Source organism: Anolis sagrei, chromosome 6 (assembly GCF_037176765.1).
Source record: "Anolis sagrei isolate rAnoSag1 chromosome 6, rAnoSag1.mat, whole genome shotgun sequence".
Classification (NCBI taxonomy): Eukaryota; Metazoa; Chordata; class Lepidosauria; order Squamata; family Dactyloidae; genus Anolis; species Anolis sagrei.
In genome coordinates this window covers 29613014-29633634 of record NC_090026.1, presented here as the reverse complement: position 1 = coordinate 29633634, position 20621 = coordinate 29613014, and the positions used below count along the sequence as shown (strand labels likewise).

The 20621-nt window shown below is 41.2% G+C and overlaps 1 protein-coding gene across 1 annotated transcript in view; it reads left to right on the top strand.

The window, feature by feature from the left end:
- ARL5C (ADP ribosylation factor like GTPase 5C) overlaps positions 1-20227 on the top strand; it is a 30063-nt gene extending 9836 nt beyond the window's left edge. The window contains exons 2-6 of the mRNA XM_060780783.2: positions 2470-2530; positions 5697-5844; positions 10427-10510; positions 13811-13962; positions 17579-20227. Of these exons, the coding sequence (XP_060636766.2) occupies positions 2470-2530; positions 5697-5844; positions 10427-10510; positions 13811-13962; positions 17579-17627 (494 nt within the window). The 3' untranslated portion in view covers positions 17628-20227. The remainder of the gene's footprint in view (positions 1-2469; positions 2531-5696; positions 5845-10426; positions 10511-13810; positions 13963-17578) is intronic.
- Positions 20228-20621: the final 394 nt, after the last annotated feature.

Here is a 20621-nt window from a genome sequence, read left to right as displayed (position 1 = left end):
ACTCTAACAGGCTAACGGCAATAGCAGGTACGGCTCTTGGACTGCTAATTTCCAGGGCCTATTAGAGGGATGACCGGGATAATAGGTAAGAGTGCAAGGCCATATTCAGCAACGTTTGGGCTGGACTAGAACTGGTCATTCTCAAAGGCTTGTTGAAACCACTAGGTCTTCAAGCTCTTACGAAAGGAGAAGAGGGATGGGGCCTGTCTTATTTCCCTTGGAAGGGCGTTCCAGAGGTGGGAGGCCACCACTGAGCACTAGTGTTTTGAATTCCTGACCCTTCCGTTTTGCTTCATATTAGTAATATAGAAGCACTTATATAGCATGGAATGACTTGAGATGGGGATAAAGGATAAATGTTAATTGTGAGCGTCACCATAGAGATAAAGGACACACGATTGTGTAAAGATGGAATGGGACCATTAAGTATTGACAACTGGTGACACTCATGTCAGTGGGTGGTGATCTTGATCAAACAGACTCCTGAAGCGGATGGGTTCACTGATGTGGGATTTCCTGGGGCTTGAAGTGATGAAGACTCAAGTCAGGGGAATGATGCTTCTCTCTGTGAGATATCTGACTTGGAAACTACAGGGCCTCAAGGTCAGTCAGAGGAGCCAGAAACTGCAACATTAGATAAGAAGTTGGCCAAAGAGATAAGTGATACAGAAGAGTCTCAGGAGAAAACATCTGGAGTTATGGAGATCAACAAATGTCTTTGTTTACAGATCAGAACAGAAAATAGGCATCATAAGTCTGAGTGCTTATGTGGGAAAGTTGAGAAGAGATTTCATGGGGAAAAAACATGACTTCATGGGTGCCTATTAATTAGCAAGTTGTTTACCTAAGAGTTAGTTCAGGCATCATAGCGTTCAAGTCAGAAGCTAGACCCGAGTTCTCTGGTTCTTATTTCCAGTCAAATCTTTGATTTTGGATTTTAGTTTCCTGGAAGTATTCTATGTTCTTGTTTTTATATTCCTGCTCAAGTTTTACTTTTGCTTATTGACTTACACTGTATTTGTGACTTTTTCAATATTCCTGGACTGTGTTACCTTGTGATCTGAATGAGACAATTGGATTACTCTTTGGATTGTCATCTATCACTAAACCTTTTTGGATTATACCTTTACTTCCTTTATTTCTACTTTTTGCCTATACTTTTTATGTGTTTCTACAACAAACTGTTTGCTTACATTCTGGACTCTTGTGTGGCACTGTGATCATAGGGGTTCCCAGGCCTGGAGTGCAACAGGTGAATCCATTGTAGAGTTTAGGTTGATTTTTCAAGAAGTTATTAGAGGTGCTGGACCTGTTTTGGAGATGAGGGTTAGCAGCTTCGATGGCTCATTTAGATTATGAACATAGACACAGAGCAGATTTATTGCCCACAAGTGCAAAAGCTACTACCCATTGCCATTATAAAGTACAGACTGTTAAGTAACCTCTAGGACAGTGTTTCTCAATCTTCTAATGCAGCGACCCCTTAATACAGTTCCTCATGTTGTGTTGACCCCCAACCATAAAATTATATTCGTTGCTATTTCATAACTATAATTTTGCTACTGTTAGGAATTGTAATGTAAATATCTGATATAATGCATTTTCACTTACTGGACCAAATTTGAATACTGGTGGGGTGGTGGGGTTGTGGGGTGTGTGTGTAATTTTCTCATTTGGGAGTTGTCGTTCCTAGGATTTATAGTTAACCTACAATCAAGGAGCATTCTGAACACCAACGATGGAATTGGGCCAAACTTGGTACTCAGAACTCCCATGACCAACAGAAAATACAGGAAGACATTGGTGGGCATTGACCTTGAGTTTTGGAGTTGTAGTTCACCTACATCCAGAGAGCACTGTGGACTCAAATAATGATGGATCTGAACCAAACCTGGTACAGAAACTCAATATGCCCAAATGTGAACACTGGTGGAGTTGGGAGAAAAAAGACCTTGGCATTTGGGAGTCGTAATTGCTGGGATTTAGAGTTGACCTACAACGAAAGGGCATTCTGAACCTTACCAATGATAAAATTGGGCAAAAGTTCCCACACAACCCCCATGACCAACACAAAATGCTGTGTTTTCTGATGGTCTTTGGTGACCCCTCCAAAACCCCTTCACGACCCCCCCAGGGGTACCAACCTCCAGGTTAAGAAACACTGCCTAGGACCTCATCATACGAGATAATTGATCCACTTTAAATCCGGTTGCTGCCTCCTGCAGAGTTCTGGGGTTTGTAATTTAGGGAAGAGCCTTTAGCAGTCTCCCTAAACTAAAAATCCCGGAATTCTGCAGACCCTAAGGTGAGCCTAACAGAGTTTTCTAAGGCTAAGATTATGTAATGGTTTTCATGACCATGCAGGATTTGAATCCTGGTCCCCATCACTACATCATTCCAGCTTATCTCTGTCTTTTCAACATACGTGGCAAGCTATTCAGAATGCATGTTTTCTCTCTCTGTCTCCAGAGCATAAGGTGATCATTATTGGTTTGGACAATGCTGGAAAAACCACCATCCTCTACCAGTTGTGAGTATCTCCTTCCTCTCTACTTGGAATGTCTGCTTCCAATCATTGTGTTTGCCATTAAAACTGTTCAAATGGAAGGAACTTGGGAGAGATGGGGTTAGGTAGAGTTGAGACTTAAAAGTCACAGCCAAACAGTGACACAAATATCACACGTTTTGAAGCTTTTTGAACGTTTTACGTGTTTTAATCACAAAAATGGAAGCTAGATCTTTCTGCTACCTAAGTATAGCGTTAACCACAAAACCAAGGGGGAAACCAAGATGACTGATGCCAATTCCAAAACAGCATACAAGTACTTTTACAGCCATACCACCTAGACCCAAACCATGTGAGGCTTTAAAGGTCACATCCAGCACTTTGTACTTGTCCTGGAAAGTAATTGGCAACCAATGATTTTAATATGGATGTAATATGCTTACTCCTAGATGTTCTTGTAACCAATACATTAGCAAGGCATTATAAAAAGACCTCTCTTAGAAAATATTTGTGTGCATTTTAGGGGCCAATTATTTTATTTATTTTTGCTGGGGAGGAGGATAATGGATCAATGCCACCCACCAAACTCCTAGCGCTCTGCAGTTGCCCACCACTGATTTAACCAATACTGATGAGACTTTTAAGTCCCTGCTCATATGACTAACATGGTTCCCAAGTACAGTGGCTGCGGAAATGATCTTTGGAAGTTCTACCTTTCCCCTGTAACCCAATTCCTTCAGTCCTAACACCAACCCTCTGACTTTGGAGGAGACCCTTCAAAATAGCCTGGCAAGCACAATATGTGGAAATCATCTTAGGCCCCTTCCACACATGAATAAAATCTCACATTATCTGCATTGAACTGGGATATATGGCAGTGTGGATAACCCAGTTCAAAGCAGATATTGGGGGGTTTTCTGCCTTTATATTCTGAGTTACATGGCTGTGTGGAAGGACCCTTATTCTACAGATGAAACTCTTTTACTCAGCAGAGGATACTGATTAGTTGCAATGCATTACAACTAGTTATTAAAAGGAAATACAAATAGCAATTATATAGCAGAAATGAGCAGATATTAAACATTGGCTACATAAATTGTTGTGTGCCTTCAAGTTGTTTCTGGCTTGTGACAACCCTAAGGCAAAACCCTTTGTGATTTTTTTGAATAATTTGTTTAGAGGGGTGTGCTTTTGCCTTCCTGAGAGGCTGAGAGAATGTGACTTGCACAAAGCTACCCCAGTGGGTTTCCATGGCTGAGTGGGAATTCCAACTCTGCACTAGAGTTGTAGTCCAACACTCAAACTACTACACTGGCTACAGGAAGAGTAGATTTTTTAAAAATGCTCTAATGACAATGACAGATAAATAAATAAATAAATAAATAAATAAATAAGGTCTGCTTATTTTCTCTAGCGGGGGGACTGCCACTACCAAAAAGGCCCCGATCCTTGTGAACTAATGAATATGAACCTTCTTGCATCAGGATTAATGTCCAAGTATGGGCAAACGTTGTCTCTCCAAGTGTTTTGGACTTCAACTTCCACAATTCCTAACAGCCTACCGAAATTGTAGGAGCTGAGGTTCAAAACACCTGGAGGGATGAAGTTTGTCCATACCTGATCTTACACTGTTTCCCCTATTAGAACTTATCAGATACATAGCTTTCTATAACACAGCAGTTTTAGCTTCTGCTTTTTAAATGCAGAATGAGTGCCACTTTCAATTTATTTCAGTTTGAGGGAGCGAAATGATGAACGTGCATTTCTTTATGAAAATCAAAGTAATGTACAAGTGCGTTAATGTCACTGGTACATGTCCCTTGTCTGGTGGAAATTTGCTGCTTGGGAAATACATTACTATTAAATAAGTACATGTAAATAGAGTAAATAAATAAAATACTGTGCATCTTGCTTCACATTTCAAGTATATTTATATGTATCATACATCTTCTATTTTAAAAAGATATGTAAAATAATTTTTTATGGTACAGGTTTTTGTGGACCCTGTTCATATATTGCAGCTGAGCATCTTAAAAATCCTTGTTTTCTTTTTTCCTTGGAATAAACCTTGAGTGGATTTCCTCTCTCTCTTAGTAATAACAAAAAAAATATTTATTTATTTATTTCGGGCATTTGTATCCCGTCCTATCTCGATCTCCGCAGAAGGACTCAAGGCACTAGCAACTGGCACACCATGGTCTCCACAACCAAAAGCATAAATATACAATTTAAATAAAAACAATATAAAACAGTATAAAAACATTCAAAGAGTCAGACAGTTGGCGATTTAAGTCATCATCCTAAAAGTAGTCCATCAAGTCCATTAAAGCCGTCGCTTTGCCAGCAGGTCAGCCTAGTCTGCAAAGGCCTGATCCCATAGCCAGGATTTCACGTGTTTCCTAAAGGTCAGGAGAGATGGAGCAGATGTAATTTCGCTTGGGAGAGAGATGCAAAGCCAAGGGGCCAGCACAGAAAAAGCCCCGTCCCTTGTCCTCATCAAACGCGATTGCAATGATGGGGGGACAACGAGCAGGGCCTCCTCGGATGATCTTAGGGTCCTAGGTGGATTGTAGCAGGAGATACATTCGGACAAGTGAACTGGGCCACAACCGTTCAGGGCTTTATAGGCCAAAGCCAGCACTTTGAATTGTGCTCGGAAGCGAATCGGCAGCTAGTGGAGCTGGCGTAGCAAGGGTGTTGTACGCTCCCTGTACTCCGCTCCAGTGAGCAACCTGGCTGCTGAGCATTGGACTAGTTGGAGCTTCCAGGCAGTCTTCAGAGGCAACTCCATATAGAGTGCGTTGCTAGGATATTGGTCTGAATTGGAAGATAACTTGGCTTTAGAAATCATTATTTTGGACTACAATTTTGGACTACAATGACTAATAGTCAACTACGTAGTTTATAATCCAAATAACTGGAGAGTGCCAGGTTGGATTGACAACCATGAATAGAAAATATGGTGCCTAAAATATATCTCACTGCCCTTTGCTTATTGCTGATCAGCTTCACTAGAATCAAGACAGTTGTTGGCCTAAGATTTCCAGTGTCTACCCTACGTTCTACTGATTGGGGATTAGAGATGTTCAAGAAGCCTGTGTCTTTCTTCATTGTGCCTTATTTGTATGTGGAAAAGACCAGAAATGGATTGAGAGTTGTATAGCTACTTACTGGTCTGCTCTCCCTCCAGCCTAATGAATGAAGTTGTCCACACATCACCTACAATTGGCAGCAATGTGGAGGAAATTGTCTTGCGCAAAACGCACTTCCTGATGTGGGACATTGGTGGGCAAGAGACACTGAGATCGACTTGGAACACCTACTATTCCAACACAGAGGTGAGTTTGAGTCAGCCTGTCTTTTAAACACGACATATATCATTTATGATTGAAGAGTTAGCAAGGCATTAGAAATAATTTAGTTTTACATTTTCTTCAATTAATAATAAAAAGTCCTAAACAGAGCACACACATGTTTTAGGACATGTGAAAAATGTGTTACATTAAAAAGTTACAGATGCTACTAGTCATGACATTATTAAAGTATTTTACAAATTATAGCTGGCATCCTCTTCAGTAGCTACAATGTCACAAGCTGGACTTACAATTCCATAACCCAGCATTTCTCAACCTGCTGGTTGAGATCCCTGGGGAGTTGCAAGGGGGTGTCAGAGGGGTCACCAAAGACCACCAGGAAAAACAGCATTTTCTGTTGGTTATGGGGGTTCTGTGTGGGAAGTTTGGCCCAATTCTATAGTTGGTGGGGTTCAGAATGCTCTTTGATTGTAGGTGAATCCCAGCAACTACAACCCCCAAATGTCAAGGTCTATTTCCCCCAAACTCCACCAGTGTTCACATTTGGGCATATTGAGTACCCATGCCAAGTTTGGTCCAGATCCATCATTGTTTGAGTCCACAGTGCTCTTGATATAGGTGAACTACAACTCCAAAACGCAAGGCCAATTCCTATCAAACCCTTCCAGTATTTTCTGATAGTTATGGGAGTTCTGTGTGCCAAATAGGTTCAATTCCATCGTTGGTGGAGTTCAGAATGCTCTTTGATTGTAGGTGAACTATACATCCCAGCAAGTAAAACTCCTAAATGACAAAATCAGCCCCTCCCCAAACCCCACCAGTATTCAAATTTGGACATATCGGGTATTTGTGTTCTATTTAATCCAGTGAATGAAAATACATCCTGCATATCAGATATTTACATCATGATTCATAAAAATAGCAAAATTACAGTGAATTAGCAACAAAAATAATCTTATGGTTGGGGTCACCACAACATGAGGAACTGTATTAAGGGTCCGTGGCATTAGCACTGCCATAACTAGATGTGACCCCAAAAACCATGACTAAGAGGATGTTGCAAATCACATTTACCAGGGGATTCTGGTCATTGTAGTTCTAAAATTACTTTTCTGCACTTCCTGAGTCCTTGGCTAGTTTTTTGTCCTAATTTGTTGAGAACGAACTACATAGATAGATAGATAGATAGATAGATAGATAGATAGATAGCTCTAGACTTGAGATCTCTCTGAGTCATTCTCTCTCTCTCTCTCTCTCTCTCTCTCTCTCTCTCCTTTGCCAAAACCAAGTAGAGACAAGTTCCTTTGTCTGCCAGGAGCACATTCTTGACATTTCGCAATATGGAATGTGTTTTCCCTCTTCTTTTCTCTCATTTCACACTCCTCCCTCCCTTCGGCTGCTTTTGCCCAAGGAGAACTTCAACAAAACAAGACATTCTATCTAAACCACATCTCTTCTTAAATGTGGAGCCCTCTTTTAAAAACTGGATGGATGATGTGTTGTTTATGGAGGGAATACAGAAAGTTCATAGACAGGTCTGTTCTGTTCCACCCCTACATACCCAGAATGCTGAAGTGGCCAAATATATGAGGTTTTATTGTATCCGTGTATTACGTTTAATTTTAAATGGATGCTTCTGGAGTCAGCCCTGCCATTAGATAGAATGAAGCAACCGCCTCATGCAGCAGACATTGGGAAACTGTCGTAGCAGCACAGTCCCCCAGTTTGTCTTGCACCCCGTAAACTGTCCTTCTTCCCTTAAGTGTGATGTTACATGTTTATCCGTTGCCCATATTAAAGTATGGTTTGCTTGACAAAGGATGAGTTGGTCTCAGGCAGCTCAGACTGTTGTTGAATTGGATGGACAATTCTGTTGTCCATCCACTCTCCACACCATGCTTTGCTGAGGTTTCGCTGGGTAAGTTTCTGGAAGTTTAAAAGTTCAGCTGTCAGATGCAATTTGTTCCAAGATGCCCAGTGTTCAAGCCACTTCACTTATGCTGTTTTACGCAACCTGTACAACAGCCTTGTAAGGCAGGGGAGTGTCCTCATAAAGCAGACAGGGATGCAAGAAGAATATGGGTCACTCAGGGACATGTAGTGAGCATATGCCAAAGGTATTGCAGTAAAAGAGATTCCACATAAACATTTGGAAGGACTTCCTGACTCTAATAGGTGTTCAACAGTGGAATATGCCACATTTTAATGTGTAAAGTCTCATTCTCTGGAAGTTTTTAAGTAGAGACTGGATAGCCATCTGTCAGGAGTGCTTTGATTGTATTTTCCTGCATTGGACTGGATGGCCCTTGGGGTGTTTTCCAACTATATGATATGCTCTAATGCAGTGGTTCTCAACCTGTGGGTCCCCAAGTGTTTTGGGCCTACAACTCCCAGAAATGTCCAGGGTGGGAAAAAAAACCTCTTGTCTGTTGGAGGTATATGTGAATGTTTCAATTGGCCATGTTGATTAGCCTTGAATGGCCTAGCTGTTCGAAGGTCTGGCTTCTTACTGTCGGGGGAAGTGGTTCTCAACCTGGGGTCCCCAGATGTTTTTGGTCTTTAACTCCCAGAGATCCTAACAGTTGGTAAACTGGCTGGGATTTCTGGGAGTTGTAGGCCAAAAACATATGGGGACCCCAGGTTGAGAACCACTGGTCTGGGGGAATCCTTTGTTGAGAGGTGATTAGCTGGGACTGATTATTTCTTGGCAGTAATTCCCCTGTTTTTGAATGTTGTTCTTTATTCACTGTTATGATTTTAGAGTGTTTTTTTAAAAAAAACACTGGTTGTCAGATTTTGTTCATTTCTGTGGTTTCTTCCTTTCTGTTGAAATTGTCCACAAGTGTGCCTCCATTTCTCTATGTTGCTTTCCCAAGTTCCCTTGTTGATTCCAAAAAACAAACAAGGCAGACAAGTTGAAAGTTACAAACTTAAAAGTTAACTATTGTTTTTGCATTTACATATTCAAAGGGGAATCTACATCCTTGCTAACTAATGAAAAGATTAGGTCAGTCTTCAAGTCCCACCTTTCAACAGAGGAGTAAAACATGGCTGGAGATTAGAGGAGGAACAGAGGGAGAAAACAGAAGACTGAAAAAGGAGAGAAGTTTATATAACGAAAGGCCCCAAGGAAGAGAACACGATTACATGGTCTACTTTCAAAGTATTTATGACCATACATTTCAAAAGAAGATAAGAGCAAATGTGGAGGTTTAGAGAAATAACCAGGAGGATCTGACATGCAAGAAGCCCTGTTCTATCTAAAACCCCTATTGCTCTAACAGCAATTGTGGAGGGGAGAGATTGCTGGAATTTTCCTATATTCTCCACTTTTTTCTTGCAACACCTCAGAAGCAGATCATGCTGAGAGAAGGAGGGAGACTCACTGACTAACCAGTCTGTAGTCACTAGGCTTGGTTGAGCCAAAAAATGGGTTCAAAACTTGTTTCAGATGTAGTGGGCACTGGTGGTTTAATTCAGAATTGAATTCCAAATTTTTCCCATTTTTTTAACTTTCCGAAATTTCCGAATCGCTTCATTAATGGCAGACGTGATTGCGCAATGTATGGGATTTCTAGTGTCTTCTTAGGAAACTCACAGCAAACAAAGAAAATAAGAAACAGCCCTGCCTTTTTTTTTTTTTTTTTGCCTTGGAAGATGATTTCACTACTTTGGGAAGGAGAGTTTGTGTTCAAAGAGTGGCTTGAATTGATGGGAGATTCTAGTTTTGAGGCAATGTGCAACACAAACTGAAAAACACTGAGGCCATAGATACCAGCTACAACGTTGGCTTTTAAAAATGTTGGAGTGAGTGCTTTGGTTCCTCTGTGTTACTCCCACCCATGCCACCCACCCACACACACACACACACTACCCTCGCAGTGCCCACCCAAACCAAACCCCAACAGCAACAACACACAAGCGGCAAGGCAGGCTGTGCTGACTGCCCAGCTAGCCAGCCAGGCAGGCAGCCAAGCCAACAGCTCTTTCCCCTGCCCTTCTTCCTTTCTGCTTGCTTGCTTGCCCGCCATGCTCTTCTTCCAACCTCCCTTCCCTTACTCTATATCTTTCTCTTTCCCTTTTCCCTTCTCCCTTCCCTTCCCGGCTCCCAAGGAGCCTCTGAGCCATGTGCTCCCACAGCAATGGCTGCCAGTGCTGAAACCTCCAGCCTCCCAGAGGGCTGAAAATTATCGATTTACTTCCTGAGTCATAACAAAAATGGCAGAGAAAGCTTCGTAAGGGCAAATTGACTTCTGGGTTTTTAAAATGCTTCAAAATCACTTCATAAAGGTAACTGTAACGAAATTATTATGAGTAACGCGTAATCCAATACGGCTCTATCCATGCCTAGTAGTCACCCAGTGATTTCCATGGCTAGTGGGAATGTGAGCCTGGATCTCTCAAGTCTGAAGGCTTTACCATACTTCTGTACTTCTGCAAACATTGTTTTTCCCTAGACTTGCTGCTTGAACATGCAGGGTGCTATATTGGTTACATATGGATTGAAACTTGGGGAATTCAAACTGCTATTGGCATCCCCTTTTATTAGCCTTGGATTTTGTTGCGTAGATAACTCCTAAACATGCTGCTTCCTTCCTTTCTTTAGTTCGTTATTCTTGTGATCGACAGCACGGACCGCGAACGGTTGACCATGACAAAAGAGGAGCTGTACAAGATGCTGGCGCATGAGGTGAGTCTACTTGCCACAGGATACAAAGAGAAGCATCAGTCAAGGAGTACTCAACCTGTATTCAAGTTCTTCCATAAAGCATTAAGGGAGAACTTGGATACAGGTTGAGTATCCCTTGTCTGAAATGCTTGAGACCAAAAGTGTTTGGGATTTTGGATGTTTTCCCCCCGGATTTTGGAATACCTGTATCTGCATATACAGGCAGTCCCCAAGTTACGAACAAGATAGGTTCTGAAGGTTTGTTCTTAAATTGGATTTGTATGTAAGTCAGAACAGATACATTTTTAAGTGTAATTCCAGCCAATATTTTAGGATTGGATAGCATTAGGAGTCCCCAGTGGCACAGTGGGTTAAAGCACTAAGCTGAACTTTTTGACTGAAAAGTCGCAAGTTTGAATCCAGGGAGCGGCGTGAGCTGTTAGCCCCAGCTTCTGCCAAATTAGCAGTTCGAAAACATGCAAATGTGAGTAGATCAGTAGGTACCACTCTGGCGGGAAGGTAACAGCACTCCATACAGTCATGCTGGCCACATGACATTGGAGGAGTCTATGGACAATGCCAGCTCTTCGGCTTAGAAATGGAGATGAGTCGAACGTGACTGGACTTAATGTCAAGAGAAAATCTTTACCTTATCTAGCATAGGGAAAGGTTAACACTCATGTGATGTTTGTTTTGCTCTCTGTGCCCCTGTTCAGAAGATTTTACCTCACTTTCTATCCCTGTGATAATTGAATTTTGACAAATTTGGCTTGTTGTGGAAACAAGGATTGGTGATCAAGCTTCAGTTGAGGCACATTTTCCCCATGATGACTCTTTCAGGAGTGGATTTCCCTTCCTATGAGTAGATTCCTCTCACTTCCTGTTCTCTCACCCTCATTCTTAACTATGAGTCCAATATAACTCAGATGTTTGTGACTCGGGAACTGCTTGTACACACATAGTGAGATATCGTGTAGATGGGATCCAAGTTTGAATGTGAAATTAATTTATATTTCACCTTACACATATAGTTGAAGGTGATTTTATGCCTCATTTTTCATAATTTTGTTCATGTATAAAGTCTGGATACATTTAATCATCAGTAAGCAAAGGTGTCACTATCTCAGTCACCAATATTGATGATTTTGAATTTTGGAGTATTTTGGATTTTTGGAATTCTGGATAAGGAATGCTCAACCAATATTATTCCGAAACAATTTTGCAGATTGTGTATTAATGTGAACCTACCTAGTAGTTTGAAAATGTGCAAATGTGAGTAGATCAATAAGTACCACTGCTGCAGGAAGTAACGGCGCTCCATGCAGTCATGCTGGCCAGATGACCTTGGAGGTGTCTATGGACAACGCCGTCTCTTCGGCTTAGAAATGAGGATGAGCATCACCCCACAGAGTTAGACATGACTAGACTTGCCTTTACGTATAATGTTAGATGAGATAAAATCACCAGACTGTTGCTGTCTCAGACCTAGTCTACAGATGGCAGCAAAAGATACAAAAGTCTTGAGATGGTAGATCAATTGGAAGGATGTCTCATTTTTTAATGTTACCTTGTGATAAAATCTTTCTGGAGGTAGAAAGCCAACTTAGCTATTTATTTATTGAGCTTCAAGGCAGCTCACAGCAAGCTTAAAAACAGATAGAGGATAGATAAAGCCACATAACAATGATAAAACAAAACCAGCTTCAGTATTGGTATCTGATGTAAAACATCCTCAAATGCCTGAGTTGCTGAGATATCAAGGGAGGATTATGAGTGTTCTTATTTTAACCGGAAGCAGCTATCAGTAGTAAAGTGCTGATACAGTGACAATTTCTGTGAGAAACATGGAAGACTGATCTACTGGGGTGGGGGAACACAGTATTGGCTATAGCACCCCACTCCCAGAAAAGCTCTCCAGCAACACTTTTTTTAAAATTTAAGGGAAAATTCTTAGGCAGTTTTGCCCCCCTAAATATTACATTTTTCTTTGCCCTAGCCCTGCAAACCCACCACCGATACAAAAGGGGCGGGGGGTTGTCTACAGAAATCAACTAAAATGACAGCTGGAAGTGTCATAATAATAATAATAATAATAATAATAATAATGTTATTTCTATTCTGTTCTGTCTCCCCAAAGGGACTCATGTGACTTTGCATATGCTGAAACTTGCTGGTGTGCAATTGTCCATCCATGACCTAGGATAGACTTTTTCATACAAAAAATAGAAATAGAAGGGGATGTGTGCTGCTACTGGACAGCAACAGCAAGAGGAACTGTGTCCAGTTCTGGGCACCACAATTGAAGGGAGATGTTGACAAGCTGGAATGTGTCCAGAGGTGGGCGACTAAAACAATCAAGGGTCTGGAAAACAAGCCCTATGAGGAGTGGCTTAAAGAGCTGGGCATGTTTAGCCTTCAGAAGAGAAGGCTGAGAGGCTAATCCTCCCTAAGATTTCACCTCATTATTTATATTTATACATGGCTATCATATGTGAGGGGAAGTCATAGGGAGGAAGGAGCAAACTTGTTTTCTGCTGCTCTGGAGACTAGCACGCAGCACGATGGCTTCAAACTACAGGAAAGGAGATTCCACTTGAACATTAGGAAGAACTTCCTGACTATGAGAGCTGTTCGGCAGTGGAACTCTCTGCCCCAGACTGTGGTGAAGGCTCCTTCTTTGGAGGCTTATAAGTAGAGGCTGGATATAGGAAGGCATGGATTTCACCTAATCCTTTTTTACTAAATTTTTGAGTCAGTACTTTCGTTCATAATATAATATATGCAAATATTCAGGAAAATTGAACTAAGTACAGGGTTTTCTCCCTATACACTTGAATAAGATGTTGAGCAAGGTTTGTTAGGCATTATTTGAAGCTGCTCGGAAAAATATGCTACATGGGACAGGTATATATAGTTCAAATATAATAATTATTATACTGAGTGATTTGCATATTGGCCTCTGAAAGATGGGCTTTGGAGGGTTTTTTTTCATGTCAGGAGTGACTTGAGAAACTGCAAGTCGCTTCTGGTGTGAGATAATTGGTCAACTGCAAGGAAGTTGCCCAGGGGACGCCTGGATGCTTGATGTTTTACCATCCTTGTGGGAAGCTTCTCTCATGTCCCTGTATGGAAAGCTGGAGCTGACAGAGGGAGCTCAACCTGCTCTCCCTGGATTTGAACTGCTGACCTATTAGTCAGTAGTCCTGCTGGCACAAGGGTTTAACCCATTGCGCCACTAGGGGTTCATTCCTGTAGTTAATCTAGTTTTGGAATTATTGGAGACTAGAGATTGAAAAATGCACCTTCTCCTTCTGTCTGCAGGACCTTCGTAATGCAGCCGTGCTGATATTTGCCAACAAGCAAGATATCAAAAATTCCATGTCTACCTCTGAGATCTCAAAGTTCCTAACCCTGAGCTCGATCAAAGACCATCCATGGCACATTCAAGGATGTTGTGCTCTTACAGGAGAGGGGTGAGTAGTCCTGGATATGTAGGCCTTCCAGTGAGGTTGGAAGATAACTGAGGTTCTCCACCTATGGATCGCCTTGCTATAGTGGAAGAGAGAGGAAAAAAGGTCAGGCCCAGAACTGGTCATTTTCTGATGTTCAAAAATATCTCCACTTGGCTGAAAATGGCCCCAGGAGGCCAAACGTTTTTTTGAGGGGGATGTGACCCTTCGAGGTCTCCTGGGTGGCTAATGCAAACCTAGTCCATCCATGTTTCAAGAAAAAATATCCAATAGGACAGAGCTCTGAGAAAGATAGAACTCATATTTTGCATGCACAAAGTAACAAATTCATTTCCTGACATTCCCAGTTAGATTAGGAGTGGTAATTACATGGTGAGAACCTAAAGACTTCACTTCCCAATACCTTGAAGCAAACCTTTTAAGTCAAAGACTGGTTCACAGTCTTTATTTGAGAACAGAGAATTGCTGGACCACTCTAACAGCTCCCATGTCTGACTACACAGAGAAGCCACTGAAGTCCACAATTTCAACAGAAAGGAAGAAACCATGAAAATGACAAAAATGTTTCTACCAGTATTCAAAAACTCTAAAATCGTAACAGTAAATAAAGAACAACACTCAAAAACAGGGGAATTCCAGACACGAAACAATCAGGGCCAGCTAATCACCTCCCAAGAAAGGATTCCCCCAGGCAGTAAGAAGCCAGACCTTGAAATTGCTAGGCCATTAAATGCTAATCAAGATGGCCAGTTGCAACATTCACACCTATTTCAAACAGACAAAAGTTATTTCTCCCACCCTGGATATTCTACAGATATATAAACCATATTTTCCTAATTTCCAACAGACCTCACAACCTCTGAGGATGCCTGCCATAGATGCAGGCCAAATGTCAGGAGAGAATGCTTCTGAAACATGGCCATACAGCCCAGAAAACTCACAACAACCCAGTGATTCTGGCCATGAAAGCCCTCGAGAATACATAATACTTAGACTGTTGGGGAGCCAGATTATAGTTTTTAAAAATACAAATGAATTCCTGTGCACACTGCACATATCTTATTTGTAGTGCAAAAACCCCCAAAAACATTAAAATATTTAAAATGAAGAACAATTTTCATCAACATAAATTTACCAGTATTTCAGTGGGCCTGCTAATTAGGATTGTTGCGTGTTTTCAAGTAGTTTCAGATTTAGAGTGACCCTAAGTCTAAAGTTTAGGGAGAGGGCCTGGTAAAACCTTGAAAGGGCGCACTTGCAGATCTTTGTTTGGGACTCCCTGCCTTGAAGACTCCAGATCCCTTCTGATCTTGGAATCTTAGTAGGGCCAACCCTGTTTAATACTTAGCAGGCAGATTTTCAAAAAATGCTAGATACTATAGCAGGCATGGGCAAACTTCGGTCCTCCAGGTGTTTTGGACTTCAACTCCCACAATTCCTAACAGCTGGTAAGTTGTTTGTCCATTCTCGTACTAACGGCTTTATTTCAAAGAGGGGAACTGATACAAACAATATATAATAATAATAATAGTCAAAGAACTAGTGGGATCACAAGCCTGAAAATGAACATGTCAAACTACTCTGGAACTTCCAAATTCATACTGATAGAATTTTGGAGCACAATACTCATGACCTCACAATCGTGTTAAAAAGCAAAGTATGGATTGTCGATGTTGCAATCCCAGGCGACAGCAGGATTGAAGAGAAACAGCTGGAAAAGCTGACATGATATGAGGATTTAAAGACTGAACTGCAAAGACTCTGGCACAAGCCAGTAAAGGTGGTCCAAATGGTGATCAGCACACTAGGTGCAGTGCCTAAAGACCTTGGCCTGCACTTAAACACAATCGATGCTGACAAAATTACCATCTGTCTGCTGCAAAAGACCACCCTACTGGGATCTGCACACACTATTTGCCGATACATCACACACTTGGGAAGTGTCCGACATGTGATCCAATACAACAGCCAGCAGAGTAACCTTGTTTGCTGTGAACTCATCTTGTTGTGTTTCAAATAATAATAATAATCTTTATTTATACCCCTCCACCATCTCCCCGAAGGGGACTCGGGGCGGCTAACATGAGGCCAAGCCCAGAATTGTACAACAAGATAAAATAAAATACAAACAGAAAATAATAACATCAAAATAAAACAACAGAAAATGAAATAAACAGATGCAAAATAATGTGATTAAGAAATAAAATAAAAGCATGGTGGGCGGGCCAAATGCACAGAGTAAGATTGATAAAACCTTGGGTGAGATAAGTAAATGGAGAAGTATGTGTCTGTGGGAGAGCTCAGAAGGGTGAGCAATGGGATTGAATGCTGGACCACTCTTAACCACCACCATGTCACAGAGAAGCCATTGAAGTCTACAAGCATGTGGACAATTTCAACCAAAAGGAGGAAACCATGAAAATGAACAAAATCTGGCTACCAGTATTTAAAAAACTCTAAAATTACAACAGCAAAACAACAGAGAGGAAACAATCTGGGACATCTAATCACCTCTCAACGAAAGATTGCCCCAGGCACTGCCAGGCCATAAAATGCTAATCAAGGTGGTCAGTTGAAACATTCACACCTAGCTCCAGCAGACAAGAGTTCTTTGTCCCGGACATTCCACAGATATATAAACCCTTTTTCCTAGTTCCAACAGACCTCACTACCTCTGGGGATGCTTACCATAGATGTAGGCGAAATGTCAGGAGAGAATGCCTCTAGAACATGGCCATATAGCCTGAAAAAAACTACAACAACCCAATGGGATTGAATATTTCCTTCCCAGTAAACCCCAATGAAAATTCATGGGGTCATGTAAGTCAACAGGCAGCTTAAAAGCACAATCAAGTGGCATATATTCAGCTCTTTGCTGTTTTAGGGACCTCCCATCTCTCTCGAAAAACAAACTCTTGAAGGCCCCCAAAAGCAAGGAGAAGTGCTTTGTTAAATGTAGGCAAGTCTAGATATATGTTAAATGTTTTTCTCAAGCAGAAGGAATTGTGGGAAAAATAACAATTTGGGTAGGTGTATGTATTGGACTCCAGGAGCAAAATTACTTGAAGCTTGCCTGTGCATTTGGCCCACCCACCGTGCTTTTATTTTATTTCTTCATCACATTATTTTGCATCTGTTTATTTCATTTGCTGTTATTTTTGTGTATTTTATTTTGGTGTTATTATTTGCTGTTGTATTTTATTTTATTGTACTGTAATTCCCGATTGAGCTAAGTGTTTGACACTCTCTGTTGCAGAATTGCTGCCACAGTTATAATAGAATAATAGCAGGGCCAGATGGACCAGCGGTCCAACTCTGTAAAAGAGCTCTCTGGCTCCATGCTGAGTTTCTGATTGGTTTTGATCAGCAGGACCCGAAAAAGTTCAAAGGTTTGCAACTTCCTGTGGCTGAACCAGTGATCTAAAGTGTCTCAGATTAATTGTACCATTGATTTAATTGTATTAAATTAGCAATAATTACAAAATACTTGAGGACCAAACACCAGGGGGCTGGATTATCCCCTTTTGAGGACATAAGAGGCAATTTTGGTGGATCCCTGGGATCTGTGAGTTTTGTGTTTCCTAGCAATCTACTCTCATTTCCTCTCTCCTTTTTACAGGCTCCCAGCTGGTCTAGAATGGATGGTTTCTCGAGTTGCAAGCAAGTGACCTCAGCCAAAGCTCCTGGAGGGAAGACCGAGAGGGACCTTGTGCATATTTATTTCTATTTTGTACGACTCTCAGGACTTGTGGGACAGTGTTGAGCTCTATAACTTTACAGAGCCAACAGAACCTTATTTTAAATGCAGTATACAGACTATCATAGAAAGTGAGGATGAACTGTGCCAGTACAGAGAAAGAATGGAAGATCTGGAAGATCTCTCTTGTGTTGAACCTTACCATACAGACAAAGGGAACATACTTCATGCCGTTACAGAGGGATGGAAAATGGAACATATTTCTCCGTTCTTGATATGTCTTAAATCAACCTCATGAACATAGTTGGAATGCAAAGGACAAGGAGTGTTTTCTGCCTTCTCTCCACTCCAAAATACTTTGCCTTCTTATTTTGGGATCAGCAAAAGCCCACCTTGACCTTTGCTTTTTTTACTCTGGTTTTTCACAAGGTCAAGAATAAGCCTCTGGAACAAACCTGTCAAATTCTCCTTATTCTTCAAGGATTGCTGCCATTTCTTTGTGCATCATATGCAACAGAATAATCAGGAAACTGCTGGTCTGCCCATCTTTCTCAGTCCCTTCGGATAGACTTCTACATTTTTAACAATGCCCAGCTTATTAAAACTTAGGAAGAGCAATCTTGGCAGCTGTTTGGTTTTTAAAATAAAGGATTTAATGTATTTGGACAAGGAACCTGTAGGTAGCTGTGTTGTTGAACTGCACCATCAGAATTACTTTGCAGGATGAAAACATTGCCTTGCCTTATTTCAACCCCTCTTCTATGTGCTAAATGAGGTAGATGTCTTCAGGAATTTGCGCAGACCTTTGAGGAGGTGATTATAGCCCAAATGTGACCTATCAGGGATGGACAATGTGACCCTTCAGATGTTGCTGGACTACAAGACCCATCAGTGGCTATATGATCAATGGGAAGTGCAGTACAACATTGGAAAGCGTAGAAGTTGCCCAACATGATTATAAACATTGTCTTCTGGACCTAAAACAATGTAACACCATCAGAGTCAAAATTGTGTAACCTCGTTGTGCCTTGTTGTGTGAGGACACAGTTAACATCTCTTCTGAATGGTTCTACAGTGAGTGTATGGAGTAAAAGGAGGACGGAATTCACCACTTTGAACTACAGAAGCATTTGAAAATAGCATCCTCCTTGGGTAAAAAATTCAACCCGCTTGAAAATGAATGCAAAAGAGGGAAAGGCACAGACCTTGAAGTACTGGGTTTACTGTTTACATTAAATATTTCCTTATAGAAGTGTTGCAGTCATTTAAGTGCCTCTCCATTTGATACTTCCCTAAGAAATAGAAGGAAATATAGACCTAAATCCTGGTCTTCTTAGTCCTGACTATGTAGACCTGTTGGATTGGTATAATTTGTCTACCGCGAAACTTCTACATTCACTGGAGTGTGGCATAGGACCCAATGAAAATGAACAACCATGAATCAAATGCAATTTTTTAAACCTCAGTGAGCATCTCTCTAGGAATTTCTAGGTCATGACTATGGTTATCTTCTGGAAGCTGAACATAAAATCACATTGGAGGATGTAGAGTAGAGGTTTCAAACACAAAGTCCATAGGCCGAATCAGGCCCTCTTGTGTCATTTTTATGTGGCCCTCCAGATGTTGTTGTCATTTCACTCAATATAGTTATTGTGTACCCTTCAACTTCCTCAGTTTGGCAATAAAGTAAAGGTAAAGGTTTCTCTTTGACACAAAGTCTAGTCACATCTGACTCTTGGGGATGGTGTTCATCTCCATTTCTAAGTCAAAGAGCTGGCATTGTCCATAGACACCTTCTAGGTCATGTGGCCTGCATGACGTGTTTTTACCTTCCCACCTGAGCGGTACCTATTGATCTACTCACATTTGCATGTTTCTAACTGCTAGGTTGGCAGTAGCTGGGGTTAATAGCGAGATCTCACTCCACTCCTCAGATTCGAACTGCCAACCTTTTGGTCAGCAAGTTCAGCAGCTCAGCAGTTTAACCTACTGCACCACCGGGGGCTCTCAGTTTGGCAGAGACCATCTCAATTAATCCTCTATAGTTTCTTTTTCTGTTTTAAACTGATTTTGAAATGTCCCAGTCCGTTTCTCCTCCTACCTTCCCATTTTATTCTCAGTTTAGATCAGCTTCTGTGAGTTTGTTTCTATTAGGCTTTTCTCCCAATATAGGGATTGAAGGCGGAGTTCAAACTAATCAGTTAATTCAGAAGGTGATAAAAGGGGAATTTTGCTCTCCCTGCTACTCAGGCAAAAGCAACGAACTACACTATTTGTGTGTTCTTCCTTATTCATTGTTTTCATCATCTTGGCTACACAGTTAAAGTGGAATAATGGGGTAGCATGAAGGGATCCTTGGTTACTTCCAGCACAAGAACAAATCCTCACCTTGGTAAACCGCACAGTATTTGTTATAACTATTAACCGGCTCATAATTTAGAATTTGTTTGAACATAATATAATTTCTCTCATAAGTGTTCTCTTATTATGGGGTGTTTGTTTGTTTTTTACAATATATTCCGCATCAAATGTTCTGTTTGGAGGGTTTTTAATTAAAATATTTCTTTATTAGGGAATGTGTCATGTTTATTTTCATATTGTTCATACTTTTGCCTTGTGCTTTTGTACCTCAATTCCCGACATTTTCACAAAGGTTAAAATCCAATCCTACGCCAACGTTCCCATTGCAGACAGCAGAAGAGCTGCAAGACCAAGAACAAGCCATGAGAGTAAAGACAAAGATCCACCCAGAGGAAAAGTGTTCTTGCCATACATCAAGGGAACCACTGACCGTATAGGGAAGCTGATAAGGAAACACTACCTACAAACTATATAGAGACACACTAAGAATATCCAATAAATCATAGAATCATAGAGTTGGAAGAGACCTCATGGGTCATCCAGTCCAACCCCCTGCCAAGAAGCAGGAATATTGCATTCAAAGCACCCCTGACAGATGGCTATC